We start from the raw sequence: 23748 nt of genomic DNA, 5'->3' as shown, positions 1-23748 counted from the left end.
TTTTTTGATACCATGAAAGTATACAAAGTGTCTCATGAGTGTCTTATGTCCCCCTGCCCCATTTCTCCATGTTTTCAGAACCCCCACCCCCTCTTTACCAACAACTCCCCCACCTTGTTCTGCTTTCAGACTGTGGTAGCGATGCAGTCCTTCCGTGAGCGCGCCGGTGGTTACCACAGCAACCAACCCTGCTACCAGCAGGAGCCCCATGAATTATCACGCCTGGAGACGTACCGACAACACCCGCATCATGCCCACCCTCAGCTACCCCACCCGGGGCCTGGTCCGCATCCAGGCCCGGGCCCGGGGCTCTCAAGGTCAGCCTATGACGCCCGCTCACTGGTGAACACTACAAGCATGTCTGCAGCTGCAGGAGCAGGAACTGCAGGAGCACCTAAGGACTGTTATAGCCATCCAGCCTACCCTGGTTTCCCGGTCAACGGCGGCGGGAACGGAAACGGAGGCTCGGCACCCTCGCAGGCAAAGAAGAAAGTCCCCAAATTCCCTCCACCAAGTTCCGGCCAACCTCTACAAGGTCACGGTGGTTACCGTAACCACATGGGCCCCGGGACTTACTCAGCCCAGTACATGAGCGGGGGCCACCTCCAGCACAAATGGGAAGACCCGGCTCAGTTGACGTCGTATGATCACGAGATGGTCGGGCGACTTGAGGCTGGAGGTCCACCCGCCCCTAACTCCTCACAGTACATGGACCAGAACATGCTGGGCCACTCCCAGACCCAGTGCCCCCAGCCATCTTATCCCAGCCCCCATCAGCAGTCACACCAAAGTAACCCTTCACCGTTGATGTACCCACAAAGTCACCTGCACTATCCCCAACCTTCCCCCTCTCCTTCACCGTACATAGAAAAGTGCAGCCCCATGCCGCCATGTTATAAAAGTTACAGCGTGCCGCCGAGCTCGCAGTACGGCAGACAAATGAGCAGCCTCGGTAACCTGAAGCAAGGAGCCTACCGGGCATCTCAGAACAGCTACAGCTACCAACACTCCAGAGGTTATGAGCCACAGCCCCCTCTGCAAGCCATGAGCAACCCACAGGAAGCCCACCCCAACCCCAAATACCAGCACTTCAGCCAACCGCAAGCAAACTACTGTCTCTCAGAACTGTCTGTCAGGTCACCCGAGCAGTATTATCAAACTTGCAGTCCCTCTTCGAGCCACTCACCCGCACGCTCGCTGGGACGCTCACCTTCATACAGCTCCACCCCGTCGCCGCTGATGACCAATCCGGAATCATTCCAGTACGGCCAACCGCCCATCACCCCGGGGGCGGCCTTGTCCTCGTCGTCTTCCTCAACGGGCCACCAAGAGCACGGCGCATCCAACGCCATGCTGTTGCCCCCACGCTCGCACCCGTCCCCCAGCGTGCCCCACGCGGCAGCCCACAGCTTCACCAACACGCTTCCAGGACCGAGCGTGAAAGAGCGCTTCTCCGAGAAACTGCTGTCTAACCCCAGCTTGTGGAGCCTGAATGCCCTCACCTCTCAGGTTGAGAACATATCCAACAACGTCCAACAGTTGCTGCTTTCTGAGACTCTGGTGGCCAACAAGAAAGCCTCGAAACGAAACAGTGGTGGAAGCAGCAGCAGTTCTGGCAGCGCAGCATCCTTGAAAAAAGGTGAGGGCTACAAAAGTCCATATTCAGAAAGTGCCGGTAGTTTAAGCGGCGGCCCGTCGCAGGACCTTTACTCGAACGTGCAGCACCCGCGGATGCCAATGGAACTGCACGAGGGGGGCTACTCCAGCAGTAGTGATGAGCAACTGGAGAGGAGCTTCTACTACAGAAACCAGGGCAGGAGTCCAGCTCAGCCTGCCAACAACTCCCACATCAACGTGGACACAATGTCGTCCTGTTCCATGACATCTCCAGATGACGTGTCCACCAGGTCTGGAGACTCAGGATTGCACAACTTCACTCCCGACCCGATTCGATGTCAGTCAATGCAGGAAGACGGCGCTCCCGTGAAGAGCCTCACTGAGGGGAGCATTACGGTTCCCAGTAGCGTTAAACCTGACACCGACTCATCTTCCGACATACAGCGGATCAGCCAGCCCGTTAAAGAAAACTTTGAGGAATCGACGTGGACAGAGAAATCAACTGAGCAAGAAGTGGAGACTCGGCCCAAAACACCTGACTATGAAATAGATGCGTGTGTCGCCAAACTGACAGAGAAACGAGAGAAATGGTCAGATGAGGGCAAATGTTCATTTCTGTACAATCAAGTCAACAAAAACAAAGACTTTTGCTATGCCGAGATGCCGTATGAAGCGGTTCGGAGGAAATATGAGCCAGATTCACTCGAACAGTCCCCAGCCGCCTACTCTGACTCGAGCCACCATTTCGGCCAAGAGATAAAAGAAGCATACAAATCCGAGTCATCAATTGCTTCCGAGAGCTCCCTGAAAACGTTGCCTTTCCATCCTGCAAGTGACCTTGAACAGGATCAATATTCCATAGAGAAGGAGGACAGTTCAGACAACACCCCTCAAAGTGAGGCCTTGGAGGAGTACAACTCCAGGAAGACAGAGAGCAAACAGTCGCTTGAGGAAGACCAACAGGAGGAGGAAAACCGTGGACCCAAAGCAGACTTTGATGAACCAACGCAACGTGGTCTTTCCCCACCCCCATCTGATGAGGTGAGAAACGAACCAGTGGAGGAGGAGAACGGCGGCCAGTCAGTGAATTCTGACATCATGAAGAACAGACACGGCGCTGAGAAGCTTTCTGCCGACCTTTGCGCCAGGACAGAGAAAAGACCAGAGTTCCACAGCGACCATGAGCTCGCTGGAGTGCCCGCGCATCCAAATGTGGCCACAGCCCCGGATGCTTCGTCCAGAGAATCGGCCATCGGCGACACGGCACCGCAGCCACAGTCTGCTATGCCCGTCTTCTCGGCCCTCAATGACAAGACAACAGCCACTCCAGCCCAGTCCAGGGATCACATGGATCACAGCGATGCTAAAGTGCTGGAGCCCGACTCTCCTCAGTTGCCTGGCAAGTCGATTCTTCCATCAGCCCCCTCCTGGGCGGACACACCGCCCTCCCCAAAGAAAGGCGATGAGGATATGGAGCCAGGCCTCAGCTGCTCCAGCGCCGTGACCCCTTTGGCCAAGCCAGAGCCAGTGGCCCCGTCTGCTCAGCCCAGAGCGTTTGGGCGCAAGCATACAAGGGGGAGAAGGAAAACCATGCTTTCAGGGGTGGCCATCAGGCGACAGCTAAGCTTGGAACGGGACCAAGAGAAGGAGCGAGAAGGGGAGCCCCTGGCCTCTGAAAACGCCCGTAGGCCTTCAGCCAAAATGACGCTGTTCCCAGACCAAACTGAGCTTGCGCACCAGGAATCAATTGTGAGCCAGACAAGCACAATGTTAGCCGAAGGACTGAGTTCAAGAATGTGCACCCGCTCTTTCAATGCAGCAGACTTCCCACCCAAAGGCGAGGATCATTTGAAGAGGAAACCAGGCCCAAAACCTGGACCCAAACCAGCACTGAAAAATGGATCCAAGCCAGGGCCAAAACCGGCAGCCAAACAAGGCCCTAAGCTCGCCCTAAAGCCTGGCCCAAAAGCAGGACTCAAATCAGGACTAAAGGATGTGCCAAGTACACCAGATCCGGCGGAAAAAATAGAGTCTCTGGGGAAACGAAAAACAGGCTTAAAACCTGGGCCCAAACCTATTTCAAAGCCTGGATTTGAATCTGAAGAGGCATTGCCGGCCGTCAAGGCCCCCGTCGGTCGCCCCAAAGGCTCAGTTTCCAGAGCCAAGCAGACGCGACAGGAAGAAATCATTTTGACAGAGCCACAAGGCAGGGGCAGGAAAAATATCAAGGCCACACTATCACAAATAAACCAGGATATAAAAGTCATCAACCGTGACCAAAGGTCGCCGGTTGACATAAAAGCACAAGAAAATGACACTAAAAATATGACTTTAAGGTCAAGAAAGCCCCCACAGGCCAAAGAAAAGGAGAAAAACCTACACGAGGACGTTGTAACAACCCAAAGTGGCACAATTGAATGTTCTGAGAAAGAGGAAGTGCAGCCAACTCCACATATGGTGAAAAAGACGACAACAAAAGCTCCTGCATTGCTTCCAGCTGAAAATAGTGAAGAGTTGCTTCCACTCACATATCAGTCAGCCATGGATCCCTCTTTGGTGCCACTCAAGAAAAAGAGGGGTCCCAAGCCTAAAGCCAAAGCACTCCAACTGCCTGAGCAGGTTGTCTCCGCACCTCAAGAGGGTCCCAGAAGAAAGAGAGGGCCAACCACCACAGAGCCCGCGCTCCCGTACCCAACCAAACATATTCCCGAAAGCGATCAAGGGGACGTACCAGCGCTGCCTGCGCAGTGCCCCGCTCGAACAAAAGTTCTTCCTCCACGTAAGGGCAGAGGGCTGAAATACGAGGCCATGGTGCAGAAGATCACCTCGCCGAGCTCCAAGAAGTATCTCCAAACTCCTCAGACGGACGTCAATCTCAACGATGACGCAACGACCAAGGACTTTGCTCCCCATACTGTCGTCCTGACGGCTATTCCTGTCAACGGCACTGAAATGATGGAAAGTGAAGTTAAAAGCAGACAGGCGGTTGCCAAACACCTCGACGGCATTGCCAGAAAGGAGGTCAAACGAGAAAGTGACACGCAGGAGATAAGTAGAGAAACACATGAGTGGAGACAAGAAGAGGATGCCAATGACCAAGGGCCAATGTGCAACGTCCAAAGGGCGATGGGGGCTCAGGTAGACCTCGGTCCTCGAGGAGATTGGACCCAACAGGCAAAAGCACTTGATTTACCCCCACCCAAGTCCTCCAAGCGGAAGCGATGGGCCATGGTGGAGAGCACAGATGCCTCTGTCATAGCTTTGGAAGCAAGTGAGCTCATTGTGACCGCCCCGAGAGCTGCCAAGCAGAGGGCCATTAAAAATAACCACGAGATGCACCTGAAGCAGAAGAGGAAACGAAAAGCTCAGCCTGAAGAAACCCAAACAGCAAAGGAGATCAAAGTGGAACCCACGGAGCAACAAGATGCGATAGCAGAGGAGACCACCATGCCTTCAGAGGCGCCCCGACTGCCAATCGCTCCCGATGATATCAAAGAATCCCCCGAGGTGGGCGGCGCAGAAGTCCTCCAGAAATCCAAAAGGGGAAGAAAACCATTCGCCCACGCAGCTAAGCGCAAACGGGGGATGGAGGAGACGTCCGACAAGCCGCTCAAAGCGTACAAAAAGCCCGGGCCAAAACCCGGAATGAAGGACGCCTTGGAGGTCATCGAGGCCGTCGTGAGGGCTGCCGGCTGCGAAGCGGAAAAGCTCCAGATGCAAACAGACAAGCGTGACGAGGAGCACAAAGACGGCGTTGTGGGTCCCGTGCTGACCATCTCAGACAAGCAGGCTGAGAGCATTTCTGTCAGGAGAGTCCGAACCAGGCCCATCCAGCATCAGCAGCCGCAGCAGCAGCAGCCGCAGTCTTTCTGTCCCTACGTGCGCATGAACAACTCCAGAGACTTTCCATCTTGGTGCGCCATCGTCAACAAGCCAGAGGACGCGCACGTTTTCCAGAGACGAAGAAAGAAGGGAATTCTCCGGATGAAGAATCCTTTCACGGTGGCAAAAGTAGTGCCGCATACTGCCGCCATGCTCCAAGGGCCAGCACTCAATCCGGATCTAGCCGGTAGACGTCTCACCTGCTGCCTGTGCGCAAAACCTTCAAATTATCGAGATCTGGGCGATCTGTGCGGACCGTACTACGCCGAAGTCGGACTCCCTCGGAAACTCTTGACCGCCGAGCCCGCCGTCTCCCTCGGGCGAAGGTCAGGGAAAGCCGACCTGGATGAAGGTAGTGAAGAACCGTGCGCATCGTCAAAGGCCGTCGAGGAAGTCAAGGAAGGAGATAACGCGCGGGAGAGCCGAAGCGCCAGACGTCGCCGCCGGCCGTACGGACGAGCAGACGGAAAAGACAGAACGGGCCTTCCTCCAAGAATAAGCCTTCGCGAAAGGTTAAAGAGGATGAGCCGGCTCCAGGACAGACCTTGCACGAACCAAAAGGATTGGCTCCGAAGTCTGCAAGATGAAGCCGAGGCCAGTGAGCACTGGGCTCATGAAAACTGCGCCATCTGGACCAAAGGCGTGATTGTGCTGGCCGGCCGACTGTACGGACTGAAGGAAGCCGCCGCCAATTCGGCCCAAACGGTACGAACACAAACATCGCCGCGTTGCCGAGCAACCGCTTTCTGCTGATGTTCCTACTTTTGCTTTTCCCTCTCTTTCCCCAAACGCGCTCGCTCACTGTGATGAATCCCAGAGCTGCCACAAGTGCCAGACTGCGGGGGCGTCCCTCACTTGCTGCTGGAGAAGCTGCTCTCGGAAGTACCACTACGCCTGCGCCAAAGAGACAGGTAAGCCAAGACCAGAGTCCAGCCGGGGGTGGGGCAAGCAGGGAGCGAGAGCATTGTGAAGCAGCAGATGAAGAAGTAGGACAAGTGCTCGAGCCGGGGTAGCAGGAGGAAGGGCGGATTCAAATGCTTTAGTCTGCAACAAGATGGCCAAACGGGCAAGTTTTATCCCAAAACGTTTGTGCACGATAGGGTCAGAAGCCATCTTTTTTGTTTCATATGGTGGCTTTTATGCGTCACGCTGAAGATTTGAAAGTCTGCCGAGGCACCTGGGGGCGGGCGCGGGGGAGGCGGGGGAATGGGGGCTCAGCAGGCCCATGTCCCTCCTGCTGCGTGCGTCGGCCATACGTGACGGACTGCTTCCTCTTGCATCCTCTGCTGCTTCCTTCTTCTTCTTCTTTTCAGGTCGTGCTAATCGTGCTGGAATCCAACTTGTTTCTATTGACTGTTTTGTTTGTCTTTGTTTTCTCCCAAACTGTGCAGGCTGCACATTCCACGAAGATGACTTCTCCATCAAATGCCCCAAACATGAGGTAAGAACATCCCAAAGAACATGAGTCCACATTATCCACTACAGGGAGCCCTCGTGGCAGTGGCAGGATGGATGGATGGATGGATGGATGGATGGATGGATGGATGGATGGATGGATGGATGGATGGATGGATGGATGGATGGATGGATGGATGGATGGATGGATGGATGGACGGACGGACGGACGGACGGACGGGTGGTACGGACAGCTTTGCTGTCAGCCAGACGCCATCTGGTGGTTTTAGGTCCTCACTGCAGCCTCAAAGAGGAAGGTCAAAGGCAGCGGGAGAATGGCGGGGGAAGGGGGTGTGAGGATGACATTCAGCAGGGAGCATCGGTGCGTTGAGGCACCAGTGCCCCCCTCCTTCTCCCTCCTTCGCTTCCTCCCTCCTTCCTCTTTCTGTTCTCCTCCGCGCAGACTGACAGTGATGAAACGCTGGCTGCTGATCAAAACACCCCACCCACCATCACTGCCTGCCTGCGATGCGACGCGCCTCGCATGCTACACACACACGCGCGCGCACACGCACAAACACGCTTCCGCTTCTCTCGTCTTGTTCCTCCTTCCTTCCCTCACGGCTTATTTGGCGCCTCCTCGCCTCCCCCCCGCTGCTTTTGCTGTTGCGTTCACTTCTTATCCCCAACGAGCTCCCGCCTCTTTTTTTCATTCTTCTTTCCCATTTTTAGTCATGCCGCCTTCTTCCGTCCCTCCCCTGATCTCCTCAGCCCCCCCCCCCTCCCTTCACCGCCGCTTCCGTCTGAGCCGCACAAGGCAGCCGAGTGCGAGAAGAGAAAAGGGAGGGCAAGAAAGAGAGTGAGTGGTTCGTTGTTAGCAGGAGGAGGAAAAGCTGTCATCAGCGGAGGTGTGCGTGAGCGAGCGTGTGTGTGCGTGTAGGTCGGTGCTGTGCCAGTTTAAGCTGCAAAGCCTAATCAAAGCGCCTAGTGCACAAACGCAAACACCACACCCAAGGGTCCCCTTGCGAACACACACAAAAGGTGAAGTCGCAAAAAAACGCCGCGCAGGTGACGCATGACTCACGAGGCTCATTAACACATCGCTGGTTGTGCGTCTAGCGAGGCAGGAAAGAAGCGAAGCGGCTTGTTTGCGTGGGCGCCACAGACAAACGGGGACAGTAAAATCAGACGAGGCGACGCAATCAAAGAGGCGAGAGAAGAAGGCGACGCCGGCAGGCGTGCAGAGGAGGAGAAGGGCCGAAGCCCAAGCGCTTCTCCGCCGCCGAATCGGCGCAATTAGTGGGCGTTCCTGCTGCGCACCGCTCCAATATGCAAGATGAATGGCAAGCATCCGTGATTAGAGGCTGCTTCATTAGGCACACGTGCACCGCCGCAGAGGCTTGGAGCCCGAGTGGACTTAACGACTCTGCAGCGCATCTTTGTTTCAAAGGCTGCACGCGAGTGGAAAAAAAACATGTTACATCATGTCCGGAAACTGCGGATAACTCCAATGTGAAACCCTTACTCTGATTTGATACATTTTCAAACCCTTACCCTAATTTAAAACCTTACTTTGAAACCCTCAAACGAAATTAAAACCATAATTTGAAACCTTAAGGCAATCCTAATTTAAAATCCGACTCACTCCAACCGCAAAATACTCAATTGCGCGCGCGTGTGCGAGTGTGTGCGCGCGTGTGTTGTATTCACGCCCGTCTCCCCTCCGTGCCTTTTCAGGATTTGTAAGATATCCGATTGGACCACCTCGCAGGAACAAGGCAAAGATAAACGCTGTCCTAACAGCGAGCTAAGCCTATAAAAACGGACAGGATGACGGACGGGCCCCGCGCCCCGAGGCGGCGCTCCCACACCGGCATCGAGAGAGAATTCTGAGAGGCGGAAGAGAAAAATGCTCCTCCAGAGAGCACCTCCTCAAGGACTCAGGCACCCAACGTTTTCTGGACAAGGGGGGAGGTCAGCTTGAAATGCCGAGCAAGGTCTGTCTGTGAGTGAGTGAGTGAGTGAGTGAGTGAGTGAGTGAGTGAGTGAGTGAGTGAGTGAGTGAGTGAGTGAGTGAGTGAGTGAGTGAGTGAGTGAGTGAGTGAGTGAGTGAGTGCGTGCGTGCGTGCGTGCGTGCGTGCGTGCGTGCGTCTTTCAGATGGGTGCCATCATCACAGATGATAGGTTGCCATCATATCTGTCCACTTTGTCTGCAGGCCAAAAGGTGTGTGTGATCTTCCTAAGCGTCACTTTACTGTGCATATCTCCAAGCAGCACATGTAGGCAGGCAGACAATATCATACGTATTTCAATCATATTTCTTTATGCTCTGCGGAGAACGATAAGAGCCAGTAAGAGTGCCGCACTGATGAGCTGAGAGGAGTTAGGACGGCGGCCGCCACAGACAATTTTAATTTTCGTTCAATGGAGGAAGTTCTGAGCTTTTCACAGTGCAAAGTGAGTATCTCAAGGCACTACTGTACAACACTCTTATCTTGTATATTCATGTGCATTAACCACATCATCACACCGCCCTTGGGAAACGGTAACAAAACAGGTGACAAAAAATGGGTACAACTCTTCCATTGTTGCCATCATCTTTGCATTGCAAGGCTCCAAGGGTCCAACCAGGGGTCTGGTTGTCTCACAACATCTCTTCTGCACATTTTGAAATCGTATTCCTGTGGCCACGATATGTGAATCCAATTTTTGGGAGAGCCACGACGCACGTGTGGTCTCGATGTAGCCTCTGACGCCACACCACGTGACGACACCGCCGCACGAGGTGTCCACTCACGTGACGGTCTAGGTGACATGTCTCGGTGCGTAAAAAAAAAAAAAAAAAAACACAAAAACAACCAACGGCGTGCCAAACATTGAACACCTTTCTGACGGTTTCTTTCATGGTGTACAGAAGTATTTGATGCTGTTTAAATGTAAAATGTGCTGTACTAATAATAACTGTGTATAGTATTTCCTAGAGATGTTTATTTTCTATAAAATGGAATACGTTATTGCTTATAAAATAAATAATAAAAGAATCCACCGATGCAGATGTCATCTATTTGTAATAATGTTTTGGAGTGTGTTTTATTTTTTGCTTGATTTATATCCCACGATTTTTTCATAAAAGGCTGTATAGTAAGGTTTTCATTTATTTACAAAAAGCTATATTTTTTTCCTGAAAAACTTACTGTACAGGTTTTTGTTTTTACTGAAAAAAAAAAGGCCTTACTTATACATTTAAAAAAAAAAAGGCTTACTATTTGAAACGATTAATCGAGCGAGCAAGTCAGGACCATACTTACTCCAAATTGCATAACTTTTAGAGCATTCGACTTCACTGCAATAAACATGAGAAGAAAAAGATGAGGTTTCCTAAAAAGTTTTTAATGTTTAAATGTGGACATGGATCTTGGTGATGAAAATATACAAGGACCCCAAAACATTATCTTTTGAATTGTGTGTGCCACACATAAACATGCACTTCCCGTAATGAAAATGCAATACCCCAAAAAATTTTTTTTTTTTACACTTTAAGCTGCAACTACGAAAACAGTGAAACACAAACCAGCGCTATTCGAACGTGGGAAGATGTCCTCTTTGGAAGAAAACAGTTCTTTGGGGGGGCTGCACTTAACAGTTAGCCTGCCGTGTGCATGGCGACACACAAACAGGCTCGCCCCACCAAAGATCACGCGCAAAATGTCACCTTTCCGATTTGGTGACGCTCAATCGCCATGACAACGCAACCCTCAAAAGCAGCTTTCGCTCTTCCACATAGGCCAAATACTGCAGGATCAAAGTCCATACAGATTATAAATACATTATTAATATTATATGTACACATCATAACCAAACAAAGCCATAACCTCATTCATGGATCTGTTAAGGTTGTTTTCTTCTCACAAATGAAAAGAAGCAACTCTCTGGGAAAACGGGCGCGACCAATTGGCTGAGGATGCATTGGCGCCTCTCTGAGGTCAAACTGTAGCACTACGCTGGACTCGCGCTCAGACTTCCCAGATTCTGCTCAGAAATCTAGAAAGTTCCGAGGTGAGAAAACACTGTTCAAACGAGAACTTGAGTTTTGTTTTTCTACAAACGCGGTCCCAAGACGAGTCAGTTGATCGGGTTGGGTCCTCTTAGCTGTTGGTGACGGTGGTGCCGCTGCCCAGCTTGATGATCATCTGCTGGCAGTCGTGGAGGGTGCGCTTGTCTCCCAGCTTCTCCAGCGTGCGGGCGGCATCGGCCAGCATGCCCACCCGCTGGCCGGGGGCAGACAGGAAGGACGGGGGGAGGTAACGGCACGCCAGCATCACCGCCTCCGCCTGCTCGCGCTGGCCCGGCCGTGCCTCGCACTCCTCTGTCGGACACAATCGGTTTAGTGTTCTAAATGATGATCATTGGTGCTGACAGAATCCTCACGTCAATTTGACTCGTTTTGAGGAAGACAAAAAGAATAACCGCCACTTTTGAAATGAATGATAATAAAATTGCACACATACAAGGATTCTGCCTGACAGTGACAAAATGTTCCATTTCTCCAGATTTTTTTTAAAATGGTCAATTCAAATGACAGTCTGTCCTAACCCCAACCTAAAACTCTAACCCTAGCTTTAAAGCTGCGAGTGCAACTTTTGTCGAAAAGCAACACACCTGTCTTGGTTCCAGGCGTGGCTCTACGTCGCAGCGAGCGATCCAGCAGCTGATGCGTGCGCGTGGGACTGGCCCCCGCCATCAGCCTGGCCGTGGCTTCATGAAGGAACAACTGCGGGAGAAGGGGGACAAGAATGCGTGAATCAAGGAGAAGTAACGATGACTCATACTTGTTGCTTGGCTTTGCCAGTAGCGCTGCTTTCAAATAATCAAGTTAACTTGCGGCGCTCTCTCTCTCTCTCTCTCTCACTCTCTCTCTCGCTCGCTCACTCTCTCGCTTACTCTCTCTCTCGCTTACTCTCTCTCTCGCTCACGCTCTCGCTCACTCTCTCGCTCACTCACTCTCTCTCTTAGTCGCTTGTGTACATACCCTTCGCATGGCTGGCCTGAAACTCTGCGCCAGCTTGCGTAAAGAGCTGAGGTCCTGCTGAAAGCCTTGCAGCTCGGGCGGGGAGGCCTGCTGAACCCCCGCGGAGCCCGTCCCGGCCGCACCCGCCCCCTGCAGCTGCTGTTGCTGAAGACGCCACACATTGGTCCTCATCACCAACAGCAAGTCGCACAGCAGCAACTGTACCACCTGCGGATAAAATGGGCATCGATGGCACATTAGATAACGGACATCCACCCATTTTATGTCGAGAGAAACCTATTTGTGCTTTGGCATTTGCAGGAAAAAATTTGCAGAACATTCCTAACGTCGCTGGTGAGTGGACTTTTTGTATCTCGTCACGATTTGAGGCAATCAAAACAACGCCATTCTACTGGATATTGCTGTCATATCTGGTTGTGCACAAATATTGACATTGCCATTGAAAAAAATCAACGAGTCAAAATGCTGTTGGAGGCTCAGCTCTGTGTTGCGCTGCAGGAACATTGCACTTGGCGTACACACATGCAATGCAACTACAATGCACCACAGCTCAGGCCAAAAAAAACATTCTGTGCACCATTTGCTGCGTGTGCGCGCACGTGTATGCGTAGTGTGAGTGATGATGCGGTTGTGCAGGCAATTTCCTTGTATTTACAACTTAATGCATGGCCATGTGCGGGCACATCTGTCACCGAGTATTTGCGTACGTGCTTGAGCATGTTTTATACTTTCAAGACAGACACCATCGCACACACGCAGAGTGCCCTCTCAGGAGTGATAAGCAACAACTTTTATGGCAAACAAATTTGCACGCTTGTAAGGGCCAGTGTGTGCGTACCTTGTCTAAAGTGGAGCTGTGAGAGTGCGGGCCCAAGTTGAGACTGTCTCTGAGCAGGGCGCTGGCCTTGTCGCTGTGGCTCAGACTCAAGTAGCAGTTTTCCGGCTTGGACAGCAGAGCCCGCACCGCTCGGAAGGTGTTGAGACAAGCCTTGGGCAGGAGGCTCCTGACAGCGTGAGGGGAGCCGCGCATGTGCGCGCACACACGAGCACAAAACGCGGATCAGTGCGATGCAGACAACACGACCGAGGGATCCGCTCGCCGAGCGCCGACTCACTCCGCGTTGTGCAGCGTTCGCGGCAGGTGCTCGACAGTCGGATAAAGCCTCTCGGCGGCCGCGTCGTCCCCTTGGAGCCAGTTGATGATAACCACAATGACAGAGGACCACCATTTAGAGTGGGGGTCGCAGCCTAGACAATGGGACAAAAGCAGCACGAGGTCAAGATCGTCAGCGAGTACGGCCCTTGCTTAAGAGGCTTGTAGTAGCATGTAAACACCACAAGATGGCAGCAAAATGCTTCAAAAATCTTCACGTGCCAAGCCAACATCTAGCCCAGATATGGGCAAACTACGGCCCACAAGCCACATCCGGCCCCGGAGGCCGTTTAATTCGGCCCGCCAAACCTGAATAAATTGTATTATTTAACTTTTTTTTGGGTCATTTTCCCTGCAATGACTATGTTTCCCCAGTAGATGGGGAAGCGCCCGCCTGCGCATTGACTCCCGAAAGCCGTGACAGAAAGCTTGGTGCACACTCACAAGTGCGTGTACGTACTCAGTAGTACGGGCCCGGCGCACTCCACACTCTATTTCTATCAGTGCCGAATTTCGAGTGTGGGCTGTGACGTCAGCATTCTCGTAATTTGCGCGCTGAGCTTTCAGATACAGTTTTACGCTAAAGCCACCCACAAACCTTCCATTAAAATAAGTGGCCCGAGGAAAAGAAAGGTGGACACTGAGTGCCGAGTGTTAAAAAAGAGTGGACAATTTGTCTCGACCTACGTGGGTGAACAGACGTTCAGCCACATGAACGTCAACAAAGTCCGTCACAGATCTAGGTTAACGGACCGACACCTCGGCTCTATCCTAAGAATTACCACAACAAATTTTACTCCAGACCATGATGCACTAGCAAAAAAGGGAGACCAACAATACTATTGATTTCTTTATTACGTTATTCAGATGTATTCTTTCACTGATTCTTCAAGATGATGTATTTGGTCAGAATGTTTGCCGTTTGATGTGATTTCGCCTCATTATATAAACATCTTTCATAAGTCTGACCTGCAGGCGCTGAAGTGATGTAAACTGTTATCCATAATAACAATGTCTTTTTTAATGAGAATCGCTGATAGTAGTTTTTTGGTGAAATATTTTTTTTTAATGCTGTTAATTTCATTTGTTTTCAAAAAGCTTTATTTTTATTATCCATGCTTTACTACCTACTAAAGGCCAAAACTTTTTATGCAATGATCTTTACATGTCGGTGTATATTTGATCAATATCAATATTACTTCACACAAACACTACATCCATCCGCTCCTGGTTCGGCCCCCTGGTCAAAATTTAGAACCCAATTCGGCCCGCAAGTCAAAAAGTTTGCCCACCCCTGATCTAGCCCAACGATGAAGCCATGCTACATCGACAACTGATCAGTGGTTACATTATTCAAAGTTTTCACTAAAGACTTTGAATAAAAGAAATTATCTGTTGGAGGCGTTTGTTTGTTTTTTTGGACTCTTTGCTCCATTGGTACAATCTCTCTTCTGCTCCTATTTGGAAGTATTGATAAGTGACGACCAAATAACGACGCTGCTACCGGCACGCTTCAACGTGCTCTGACATTGTCGCTTAGCTCCCGGGGTGGAATTTAATATGCACGACAGCGACGATAGACATCTGCTGTCTGTGTTTGACTTTCGAATCAAGCTGTCACAGCCCTCTGCTAAACTTACAACACGATGAGACCTGAGAGCTTTTGGACAACTCGCTTAAGAGAACAAAGTACTTCATTTGGACATGGGGCCAGCACGCAGCGAATTCCAACAATAAGTCGGTGCCAATAAAAGGCTGCCATTAAAATCCCTGCTGTGTCCTCCGTCCCTCCCAACTCTCAAGATGATCACTGATTTGACAGGCCTGAAGATAGATGGAGCAATCCAGCGGATGATTCCTGTTTGGCGAGCCAGCCTCTGCTCAACCACTTTTTTTTGGGGCTGAGATAAGCAATCCGATCCGCAAGTACAGAGTGAAGCAGTGGGAGGGTGGAAATCAGTCCGCTCAATCTCCGTAAAGTGAAAATCAAAGTTAGCTTGCGGTTTCTATAGGGAACATGAAGGCAAAATGGAAGCGGTGGACCACGTCAAGACAGGCAGCGGCAAGCAAGAGTGAAAAAGAAAAGTGCTGTTGCTTTTCAAACACTAAGGCTACAAACTGGTATCGTGACAACCCTAACGAGAATAAAAAGTTATTATCCATCCATTGGTCATGGCGACAATGGCATGTGCAATGAACTAACTTTTTTTTATATGGAATTGTATTTTTTCCATCTGACTTTGACCAGTCAGATGCAACCTAAGTGACAGTAGGAGAAGAGCAACAAGTGGCAATACTATCGCAAAATAAATAAAAACCGTTAGTGTTTATTAACTAATGAAGACCACAATTTCTCGTAATAAGTCACAATTAATCAATTTTTTTCTACTACTGCTAATATCTATGACGCTTGCAACAGGCGTTTGTTGAGTAAAATTTTGGAATTAATGTAAAACAATCTAATAGAAAGATTAAATTGATTCAATAAGTGTTGAACATAACATTGAAAACTTTGTCCTTTGTCGCCATCTTGTGGCATCAATAACTTGCGTCTTTTCACTATTATTGACTGGGCTCAGTCAGCATTTGGTGGCGCAAATATGGTGGGTATTATATTTGTGGTTACGGGTGAAGTAGTAGTGACAAAAGTCATTTACCTGTGACAGTGGCCATGTTGGAGCCAATAGCAAAGGACTGCGACGTGGCGCCAGCTGCATCGGAAGCACTAATCAGCAGCTGCAGATACTCCAGGGCATCTGCATACTCCCTGAGGACAATCACATGAAAATGAAAAGCATGAACTCATGTGATTACAATTCAGCAATATCAGGACAGCCAATCAAATATTGATACCAAGCCATTGTTCCCTTTGTAAAGGCAGAATATTTGATACGGTTCTTGGATTGAATTATGATTTATTGATATCATCAGGCAGTGGCCGGTTGGTGTTTTATGTGCTTTGCTCACCCTTCGCCATGACTGGGGCTTTTCTCCCCCTTTGGCTGGGCCACGCAGTAAAGAGCCTTTTCCAGCAAGTGTTCTCTGAAGGCTTGAGTCACCTGAGCCAATGGGTCCACTGAAAGAAAAATCAGGCAACCATTTACATGATTTACATCTTTACAAAATTGTTAAAAAAACAAATCATCCAAGCCCAGATTGCAGATCTTCCTACCAGTGTTGCCGGCCTGACTATAGATGCTCTCTTTGGGGATGCTGCGAATGGCCCAGTCCCCGTCCACAAAGAAGCGGTGGCCAAGAGGGTGGCAGAGCCATTGCATGGCCGGAGGCACGCTCCCGCTGGACGACAGACACGCTTGACGCGCGCTGCTCAGGAACACACGCTGATAACAACACAAAAACACAGAATCATTACTCAGATTGGAACGCTAATAGCCAATCAATTTTCACTTATTGCCAAGTGTCGTTCAGCTTGTAGTCCCTCAGAAACACTTCACTACGGCACCTGTGCAAAACGTGACAAGCAGCTGGGCGAAATATATTGGCTGACTTTAGCGCGAGATAACCCAACAAGCGCTGACGAAAGGGTGCTCACAGAGGTGAAGTGCAGGATCCTTGGCAGGCTGGCTTTGACTCGGAGCGCCGCAGACACATAGACCTCGGCCAGCGAAGCCACGGGCAGATAGGAGCCGGCACATTCCGCCAAGTTGACCGCGCTGAGGGCCATGTGCACGGCTGAAAGGTGGCTCCCATTCAGTTTGCCTGTATGCCAAGTCACATGTTGAGAAACGCACCCTTGAATGTGCATGAGTGCATTGCATCGCCACAGGAGACAACAACTCACACTCTGTGCTTTCATAGAGGCACAAATACAAAAAAAAAGTATACGTAATGTATGTGTTCTGACAAGGAGTAGAAAGTATTGCTGTTTTATCAAAAGTAAGAAGAAAAAGAAAAGTCGCCAGTAAATGAAATAGCCAAGGACAAACACCTGGAAAAAGAATCTACTTTGGTGCAGTAAGAAAGTATTTGTACTCTCAGAGCCAACCTGTCATGTGCAGCTGGTGCAGGCGGTGGTAAACCAGCGCAGCGTCTCGGCTGCTCTTGCATGCGTCCTCCTGCAGGGGGCGGTCCGATCGTAGTCCCCCTGCCCGGGCGGCCAGCCAGCGGCCCACCCAGAGGCGCTGAAGGCAGAATCTGAGGAAAGACCACAGCGAGGCGCAGGCCAAGTCCAGCTGGGAGGTGGGTAAGGGGCGACCCAGAGCTTTGAGACAAGTCCAAAGGTTCTGGCCGGCCTGAGCAAAATCCCCCTGTGCAGCAAAAAGCCAATCAAGAAACCATTAGACAGTCATGTTTCTCACGGTTTTACGATGGCATTGTTTTGAACGATCAAGCTATTTCATCTCGTTCAACTACACCGAACATACTCGCGCCAGGTCCAGGTCGGCCTGTTTGCGGTGCCTCCAGAACAAGACCGAAGATCCAGAATGAGGTCTGGTCACAGGCTCTCCGTACACCAGAAGGCGGATAAGAACTCCCGACACCAAGATGCCGTTCAGAAGCCAGACCAGAATTGTTGGTAGCATCCAGTCCATCCAGCCCCATGACTCTGCTGCAGAGAACATGTTGGACAACAAGCCGAGTGAAGACGTGTTACGCAGGACGTATTTCCTCACTTCGGGTCGCCTCCTCTTACCCGCAATGTCCAAGCCCAGAACGCTCCTGCCCGCGTGATGGGGGGCACCGGACGTGCCGCTTGCCGTGTCGCCGCCAGATGAGCAGATCAGGTTGGCCAAGGGATTGAGGGAGAGGAAGAGGAAGGTGAAAGCGCAGAGCGCCATGCGAGAACGGTCCAGCATGCCGCCGGCGCTGCTGCCGCTCGCCAATGGGTCCAGCATGGTCACGTGTGGCTGGTGCGCACAAGACAGGGAGCCGTTCAAGTAAGGGGGGAAAAAAAGTACAGAAAGTTTCCAGGCATTTTCGAATTTGCCAAGAAATATGGGCAATGGACTGGTTTATAGATAAATTCTTGGGTGGGTGTTAGATTATCAAACGTATGATTTATCACTTTCATAAGGCTACTTTAAATGCATTATGTTTGGACTTGAAGCAAAAAATTTCAAGATGCTCTTAAATATTAAAACCCAGTAGTATTTTTTTATATGTATTTCATGCACTTTGGATGAAATGTGAACAGTACATCATGCAAAAGTCAAATCAGCCCGCATGCACATTAGGGCTGCAACTAATTATTATTCTAATAATCCATTACTCTGTCAATTATTTCTTCAATTAATTAGATTTTTTTTTTTATCTTTCTTATTTCCAGCCTTTTGTCCAAAAATTGGACATTATTTCAAATTGAAAATGAACAAAGAAAGTGAATATGATTAAGTCACTGGTTTGGAAAAAAATACGTATCAAGCATTGTTTTCCGTAGTAAAAGTTAACAAATGATCACTTAATTTTCAAAGGCTGAAATTGCGCATATTGATTTTGGGCTCTTAAATCAAAGTGCTCCCGGAGAGCTGCGTCATACCTTGGTATCCTCTCCCATCGGGCTGTCGGGTTCTGAGTCACTAGTGCAGTGCGAGAAGGACGAGGGCGAACCCACGTCAGACGCCGGCGGCGTAGGCAGTTCCATCTTCACGTCGGCCACTCTGTCCACCTCCATGGCAACCAGGTCCTTGAGAGACTCTGCGGTAAAGCAAAATGCAGGGGGACAGGGGGGCAATCAATCAAGCGCACGGAAGGAAAGGTCGGCTGCAAGAAGAGGGCAGTTACACAAGCCTTTCCACTCGGAGTTCGTCACCAAAAGGTCAACAACTAGAAATTAGCAGAGAAAGTGGGAAAGAATCGTGTGCGGGTAAAACGCAGGACAGGTGCATACTGTTTTTCTGGGCTGCCATTTTCAGTGCCAGGTTCTCCTGTTTGAGCTTCTGATTGGATTGCTGCAGGAAACGGATGACGTCGATGGCTTTCCTCAACACGGCTGACTTATTGAGCTAGGACAAGCAAGAACATAGTTTAGGTTTAAACTACAACGACAATTAAAATCTCTCTGTCACTAGATTGTTCTCTACTTATTTCCATCCAAAATAACAATGACCAAACAAATCAGTGTTGTTAAGTCATAGCACAGAATTTGTTTAAGGGATGCTAAGATGGAGGAGATAACCCACCTTGGCCTCAGTGCCTGCGACCAAATCTTTGAGCTCATTGATTTTGTCGTTGATGGACGAGCGGTAGCGCTTCTCGATGGCATTGTGGGCCGTGCGCTTCTCCCCCTTGGCGGGGAAAATGCCTGTCTTGCCGCTGTTGATGATGCGATTGATTGGCAGCTTCTCGGCATCCACCATGAGGGGCACGGTAGTCAGGAAGGTGCCCCCACCCACAAATGCCTCAAAGTACACACAATGGCTACTTGTGAAGCTTATATCCCAAATTGCAGTAGAAAACGGGTGGCAAGTCAACTCAATAGCGTGAGCGATTCCCAAACATTTGTTTTTGAAGGAATGGATACAACCAGCAGTGGATGTGACTGAAGTACTGGTTGGAAATTTATTTACCTGCAGTGAGGCGCTCTGAACTGGCGTGGTGGTGGTGGCCAGCGATGTGGGGGAGGCCACGGTGGTGACCATGCAGGGGTCATGCTTCAGCGTGGTCAACAGCAGAGACTCGGCTTTGATAAACTGGGGTTGCAGTAACACCTGCGAAACACGTCAGTTATCTTTTTCTAGCCATCCGCCCAGTCGACAAGCACTGATGAAACAGACCACCCGAGTTGTACACTCACGGGTACTTGCTGAACATGAGACGTAAGCGCGGGAGCGGGCGGGCTTCCCGCCGCGGCCAGCAAAGGAGAGGCAGCACTCAAGCCTTGGACCGGAGTCTGAATGGCCATTGGCTGAACCTTGGGAGGCGAAGAGGACAAGGTGGCTGCCGCTTGGCTCACGGTGCTGCCGACTGACAACAAGGAAGGTGCGCCACAATCAGCAATTGTTTTTATCTCGGCAGACAGGTTACAATATTCGTGAACCACGAGGTGAACTCTTATCTCATTGTAAGGCCATGATAGCAGCGTTAACTGTGTGCTGTCTTATCAACTTTAGAAAGAAAGGACAGATGTCGGTCACCTTTTTTCCTCTAGCATTAAAACTAATTGCCGTGTGATAAACTATAAATCACCAAGAGTTAGTCCTCAAGACAATTCATCACAGGAAATACCTATGAAGCAGTTCTGGCCTCTGTTTGGAGTCTGGCTCTGAAGGTGCGTCGGCATCTGCTTAGGAGGCTGGGGTGGAGTTTGGGGCGGAGAAGAGGAGGTGAAGAGTTTTGGGGGGGTGCTGTTGAATGCAGGGTTTAGGACTGGGGACCCGTGAGGTGAAGTTCCTGGGGCAGGAGTAGCCTGGCCCACAGCCGGCTGGGGCGCTTCCACTTTGGGCGGTCCGACCGTGTGAGCTTGCTGCGGGGATGCCGGCTGCTGCCGCGGGGTGGGGATGGACACCTGGGCCAGCGGGGACTGCTGAAAGGTGGTGGTAGGCTGGAAGGCCTTGTCTGGGCTGGATGAGCTGCGGGTGATGGGAGGGCCCAGGAGTGCATCCAGATGGGGGCTGCTGCTCAGGACGGAGGAGGAAGAAGAAGACGTGGATGGAGGCGCAGTTGCAGTGGGCAGGGGGGAGGATGATGTGACGACTTGGGGCAGACAAGGAACTTCCAGACTGCCGGCGGGTCCTCCTGTGTATGGAGGGTTATCAAAGAGGCTTCCGAGTTCCCCTTCCTGGTGGAGGAACTTGAGCATGTCTGAAAATTAAAAGCATCGTCAAAATTGAAAGGAGGACTCAATATGACAACCACGTACAACATTTTACAAGGCACCAATCACACAGGGTCCACTCCAAACTTGAACGTGTCCCTGAATGTATTTTTGATGCTTTCTGAATTAAAAAATATATCTTTACTTTCTTCACACACACAATAGGTTGTCTGGAGATATTAATTTTTTTATTTAAAATTTGATGGATTTTACCATGTGTTGTAATTTATAGCAATGACATTTCACCAGAAAAGTCCACCTGTTTCACCTAATCTATGCCTTAAGCCATAGCTATTACTAAATATGTTATGCATTGTATTAGGGTGTTTTCACACTTGGTCCCTTTCAGCCCTCGAAGCAAACTCAGATCGATGACTCAGCATTTTTTGCGCATATGTGAACGCGCCAACCGTACTCAGACCCCTTTAAATTGAACCGTACTGAGACCACCTCCTGAGGTACGGTTCGCTAAAAAGTCAACGTGACTGCAGGCGCAAAAACAAAACTGTAGAGAACAGAGAATCCAAAGTATGGCAGCAGCAAGTCATGGTCGTGATCGTGGTTCTAATAGTAAACGTAGAGAAGCATGTGCCGTTCAAAGTTCTGCCACGGCACCTGGACGCGGCATAGTTTGGGGAGAAGACGAAACGGAATGTCTTTTAGAAATTTGGAACGACGACAGCATTAAATCACAACTATCTACGACCCACCGTAATGCGAAAGTATTTCAATAATTTTCTGAGAATGAACTTCTACACAATGCAGAATAAAAGTGAAAAAACTAAAGTATTTAGCTACTCGAGATAAAATGCGAAGAAGTAGGGAGTCAGGGAATATCAAAAACTACCCAGAATGCAGTGCAGTGGGAGTGTGAGAGCTCTAGAGGACCTAGTGTGAATAGAAAGAGGACTGAGGCCCCATCAAGGCTGAACTGAACCAGAAAGAGAACTCGGTCCTCTTTGAAACACACAATGTGAACACAAATGCATGGTCCACTTTTTGGTCCACTTAAAGAGGTCTGAGTTCGGTTCTTTTAAAAGGGTCCAGGTGTGAAAACACCCTTATTGTCATCATATTGTCATTGTCATCCAGGAACAGTGATGTGCAAGAGAAAAAACAAGGGCACCAAATATCTTCAAGTGACAAAATATTAGTCATACACAGAAAGAAAATGTGTGTTTTACTAAATGCATTTGGGATTAAAACAAATCTCTGAATTTGACTACAAAAATGGTTAGCTTTCAAAGAAATCCTTATTTGCCAATTCCAATTTGCATAGTGAGAAATCACGCGTAATATTTTTTGTCTCAATGTGATGGTTCTAATAATGATAATTGATGCTAATAACAGACCATTGTTGCGTTTTCTTTCTGTACATACACGCCGGCTGCCGGCTGGGGTGCTTTTCAAATTTCCGGTAGTGTTGTGGATGAGGTGATCGCTCTTGTCCAATGATAGCGCGTATCGTCCAAGACAGGAAAGGGCATTACGGAGAGGTTACCATCAGTCACAAGTGAGCCACCGTCTAACGTCTATAATGTGGCCTAATTTATTTCCCTATTAATTTAATTTGTTAGAATTCTAAATCCGATAAGAATACTCAAGTCTTAAAACGAGATATATATTTTAATGGCGGTAAACAATTATGGGTTAGTCGTTTTTTACCTAGCAGTGCCACATGCTTGGCTACATAATAAACCAACAAAAAATGCAATAGGGTCACTGTTTTTTTCTGAAGCAAATCTATTCGGTGTTTAATGGACCTCCGTGCAATTTCGGTCAAATGAGGTTCCGTGAACTCCCGAGGAGGAAACGAACGCTAGTAACCTCAGTTTGGGGAAACTTGCTTGGGGGCGGGGCGCCATCACGAGAACGTTAGCCTTGCTTTTTTCGCCATCTTGAAGTCAATTTATACACATTTAATATTGTACTTATTAAATATGCTTTACGAAGCGTGTGTTAAATGACACACTCGCCGTAAAACGTTTCGAAACGTACATTTACCGCGGTATACAGTTCATGCCATTAGCTAGCTGGAACAAAGCTACCAACACTTAACGAAGATTTAACGTAAACGCTTCGTGCTCTTTAAAATGCGTTTTTAGACGACGACAGGACGTGATTAAATTTTTTACGAAAAGGGGTTGCTAACAAGCTGTCGCTGGTATGCTGTGACTGTGTTAGTGAAAATCAGAATTCTTACCATCAATGTCGCTAAGAAGGGCCGTGTCAATCTCGCTGGGGTCATGCAACGACAATGTCGGATCCAGATTATCCAACGAATGATCGTCAAACGACAAAGTGTTCATTTTTGCTGTTTTGTTTTTAGGATAATCCAGTGTAAAATAAAACTATGCAGGGGGGTCTCCCAGCGGCGAATACTCGTCAGTTTCTCGGGGAGCTACATTGGCCAAAATGTAGCCGAAACACGATGGAGGATAATGTTTCTTTTTGTGCCGATCTGTCAACTAACTGGCCGGTGCTAACCCCATGATGCCTCAGGGAAACTTGTCAAATCAAACACTGAAGCCCATTCACCACTTCGTGTTTAGCCAAACTCGCCCGCCTCGCTCGAGAACAACGGACAGGTAATCCAACCAATCATACGCGAGATAGTCAAGTCACTTCCGCGTTCACCCTAACGCCCACCGTGTTGTTTTGTTTTTTTCTTACAGAATGTGGACGTAAACAGACGACCGATGTACAGAAGACTAAGCATAATTCCACACAGACGTTATCTATAAACTGCATAGCAGATTGTAACCATCATCGTTTTCTGTCAATTCATCAAATTAGCGCCAGTTGATTTCAACACAATCTCCTGCTTAGGCGGCTAGCAAGTGGGTTTGTCTCCTGAGAGCCAATAGGGAAGCGAGCCTGCAAATGGAAATAAACATC

General features: G+C 49.6%; 2 protein-coding genes and 1 long non-coding RNA gene across 6 annotated transcripts in view; 2 read left to right on the top strand and 1 right to left on the bottom strand.

Annotated features, from left to right (window-relative positions):
• rai1 (retinoic acid induced 1) overlaps positions 1-9943 on the top strand; it is a 33793-nt gene extending 23850 nt beyond the window's left edge. For 2 of the 4 annotated variants that reach the window (XM_088358829.1, XM_088358830.1), the window contains exons 2-5: positions 79-6204; positions 6317-6410; positions 6891-6940; positions 8632-9943. In XM_088358829.1, coding sequence (XP_088214955.1) covers positions 142-6204; positions 6317-6410; positions 6891-6940; positions 8632-8640 — 6216 coding nt within the window. In that variant the 5' untranslated portion in view covers positions 79-141 and the 3' untranslated portion in view covers positions 8641-9943. The remainder of the gene's footprint in view (positions 1-78; positions 6205-6316; positions 6411-6890; positions 6941-8631) is intronic. The other 2 variants (XR_015853558.1, XM_088358831.1) reach the window with 2 other exon arrangements.
• A 320-nt stretch (positions 9944-10263) lies between these two features.
• Positions 10264-23648, bottom strand: srebf1 (sterol regulatory element binding transcription factor 1). Its single transcript, XM_088358833.1, has 19 exons — positions 23054-23648; positions 20262-20837; positions 19831-20000; positions 19604-19744; positions 19217-19435; positions 18925-19039; positions 18574-18731; positions 17731-17944; positions 17462-17646; positions 17083-17344; positions 16630-16796; positions 16249-16417; positions 16044-16152; positions 15734-15843; positions 13039-13171; positions 12762-12927; positions 11924-12130; positions 11554-11665; positions 10264-11260 (listed from the first exon to the last, which is right to left on the bottom strand). The coding sequence occupies exons 1-19, from the start codon at positions 23157-23159 to the stop codon at positions 11040-11042; spliced, it is 3540 nt and encodes a 1179-aa protein (XP_088214959.1). The 5' UTR covers positions 23160-23648; the 3' UTR covers positions 10264-11039.
• Positions 22241-23616, top strand: LOC148383695 (uncharacterized). The gene is made up of 2 exons (XR_015853559.1): positions 22241-23438; positions 23526-23616. It is a non-coding gene; the product is annotated as an uncharacterized LOC148383695 (long non-coding RNA).
• Positions 23649-23748: the final 100 nt, after the last annotated feature.

This window comes from Syngnathus floridae, chromosome 17 (assembly GCF_059516105.1).
Source record: "Syngnathus floridae isolate MCC-2025c chromosome 17, RoL_Sflo_1.0, whole genome shotgun sequence".
Taxonomy (NCBI): domain Eukaryota; kingdom Metazoa; phylum Chordata; class Actinopteri; order Syngnathiformes; family Syngnathidae; genus Syngnathus; species Syngnathus floridae.
This window is presented reverse-complemented; position numbering and strand designations above follow the sequence as displayed.

Excerpts from the sequence above, each read along its gene's own strand:
- srebf1 (XM_088358833.1), bottom strand. The coding sequence starts at position 23,159 with ATGAACACTTTGTCGTTTGACGATCATTCGTTGGATAATCTGGATCCG. Across the intron at positions 19,040-19,216 it reads TCGCAGGCACTGAGGCCAAG|CTCAATAAGTCAGCCGTGTT; the intron begins GTGGGTTATCTC and ends TGCTTGTCCTAG. Across the intron at positions 17,945-18,573 it reads CGATGGGAGAGGATACCAAG|CCACACGTGACCATGCTGGA; the intron begins GTATGACGCAGC and ends TGTGCGCACCAG.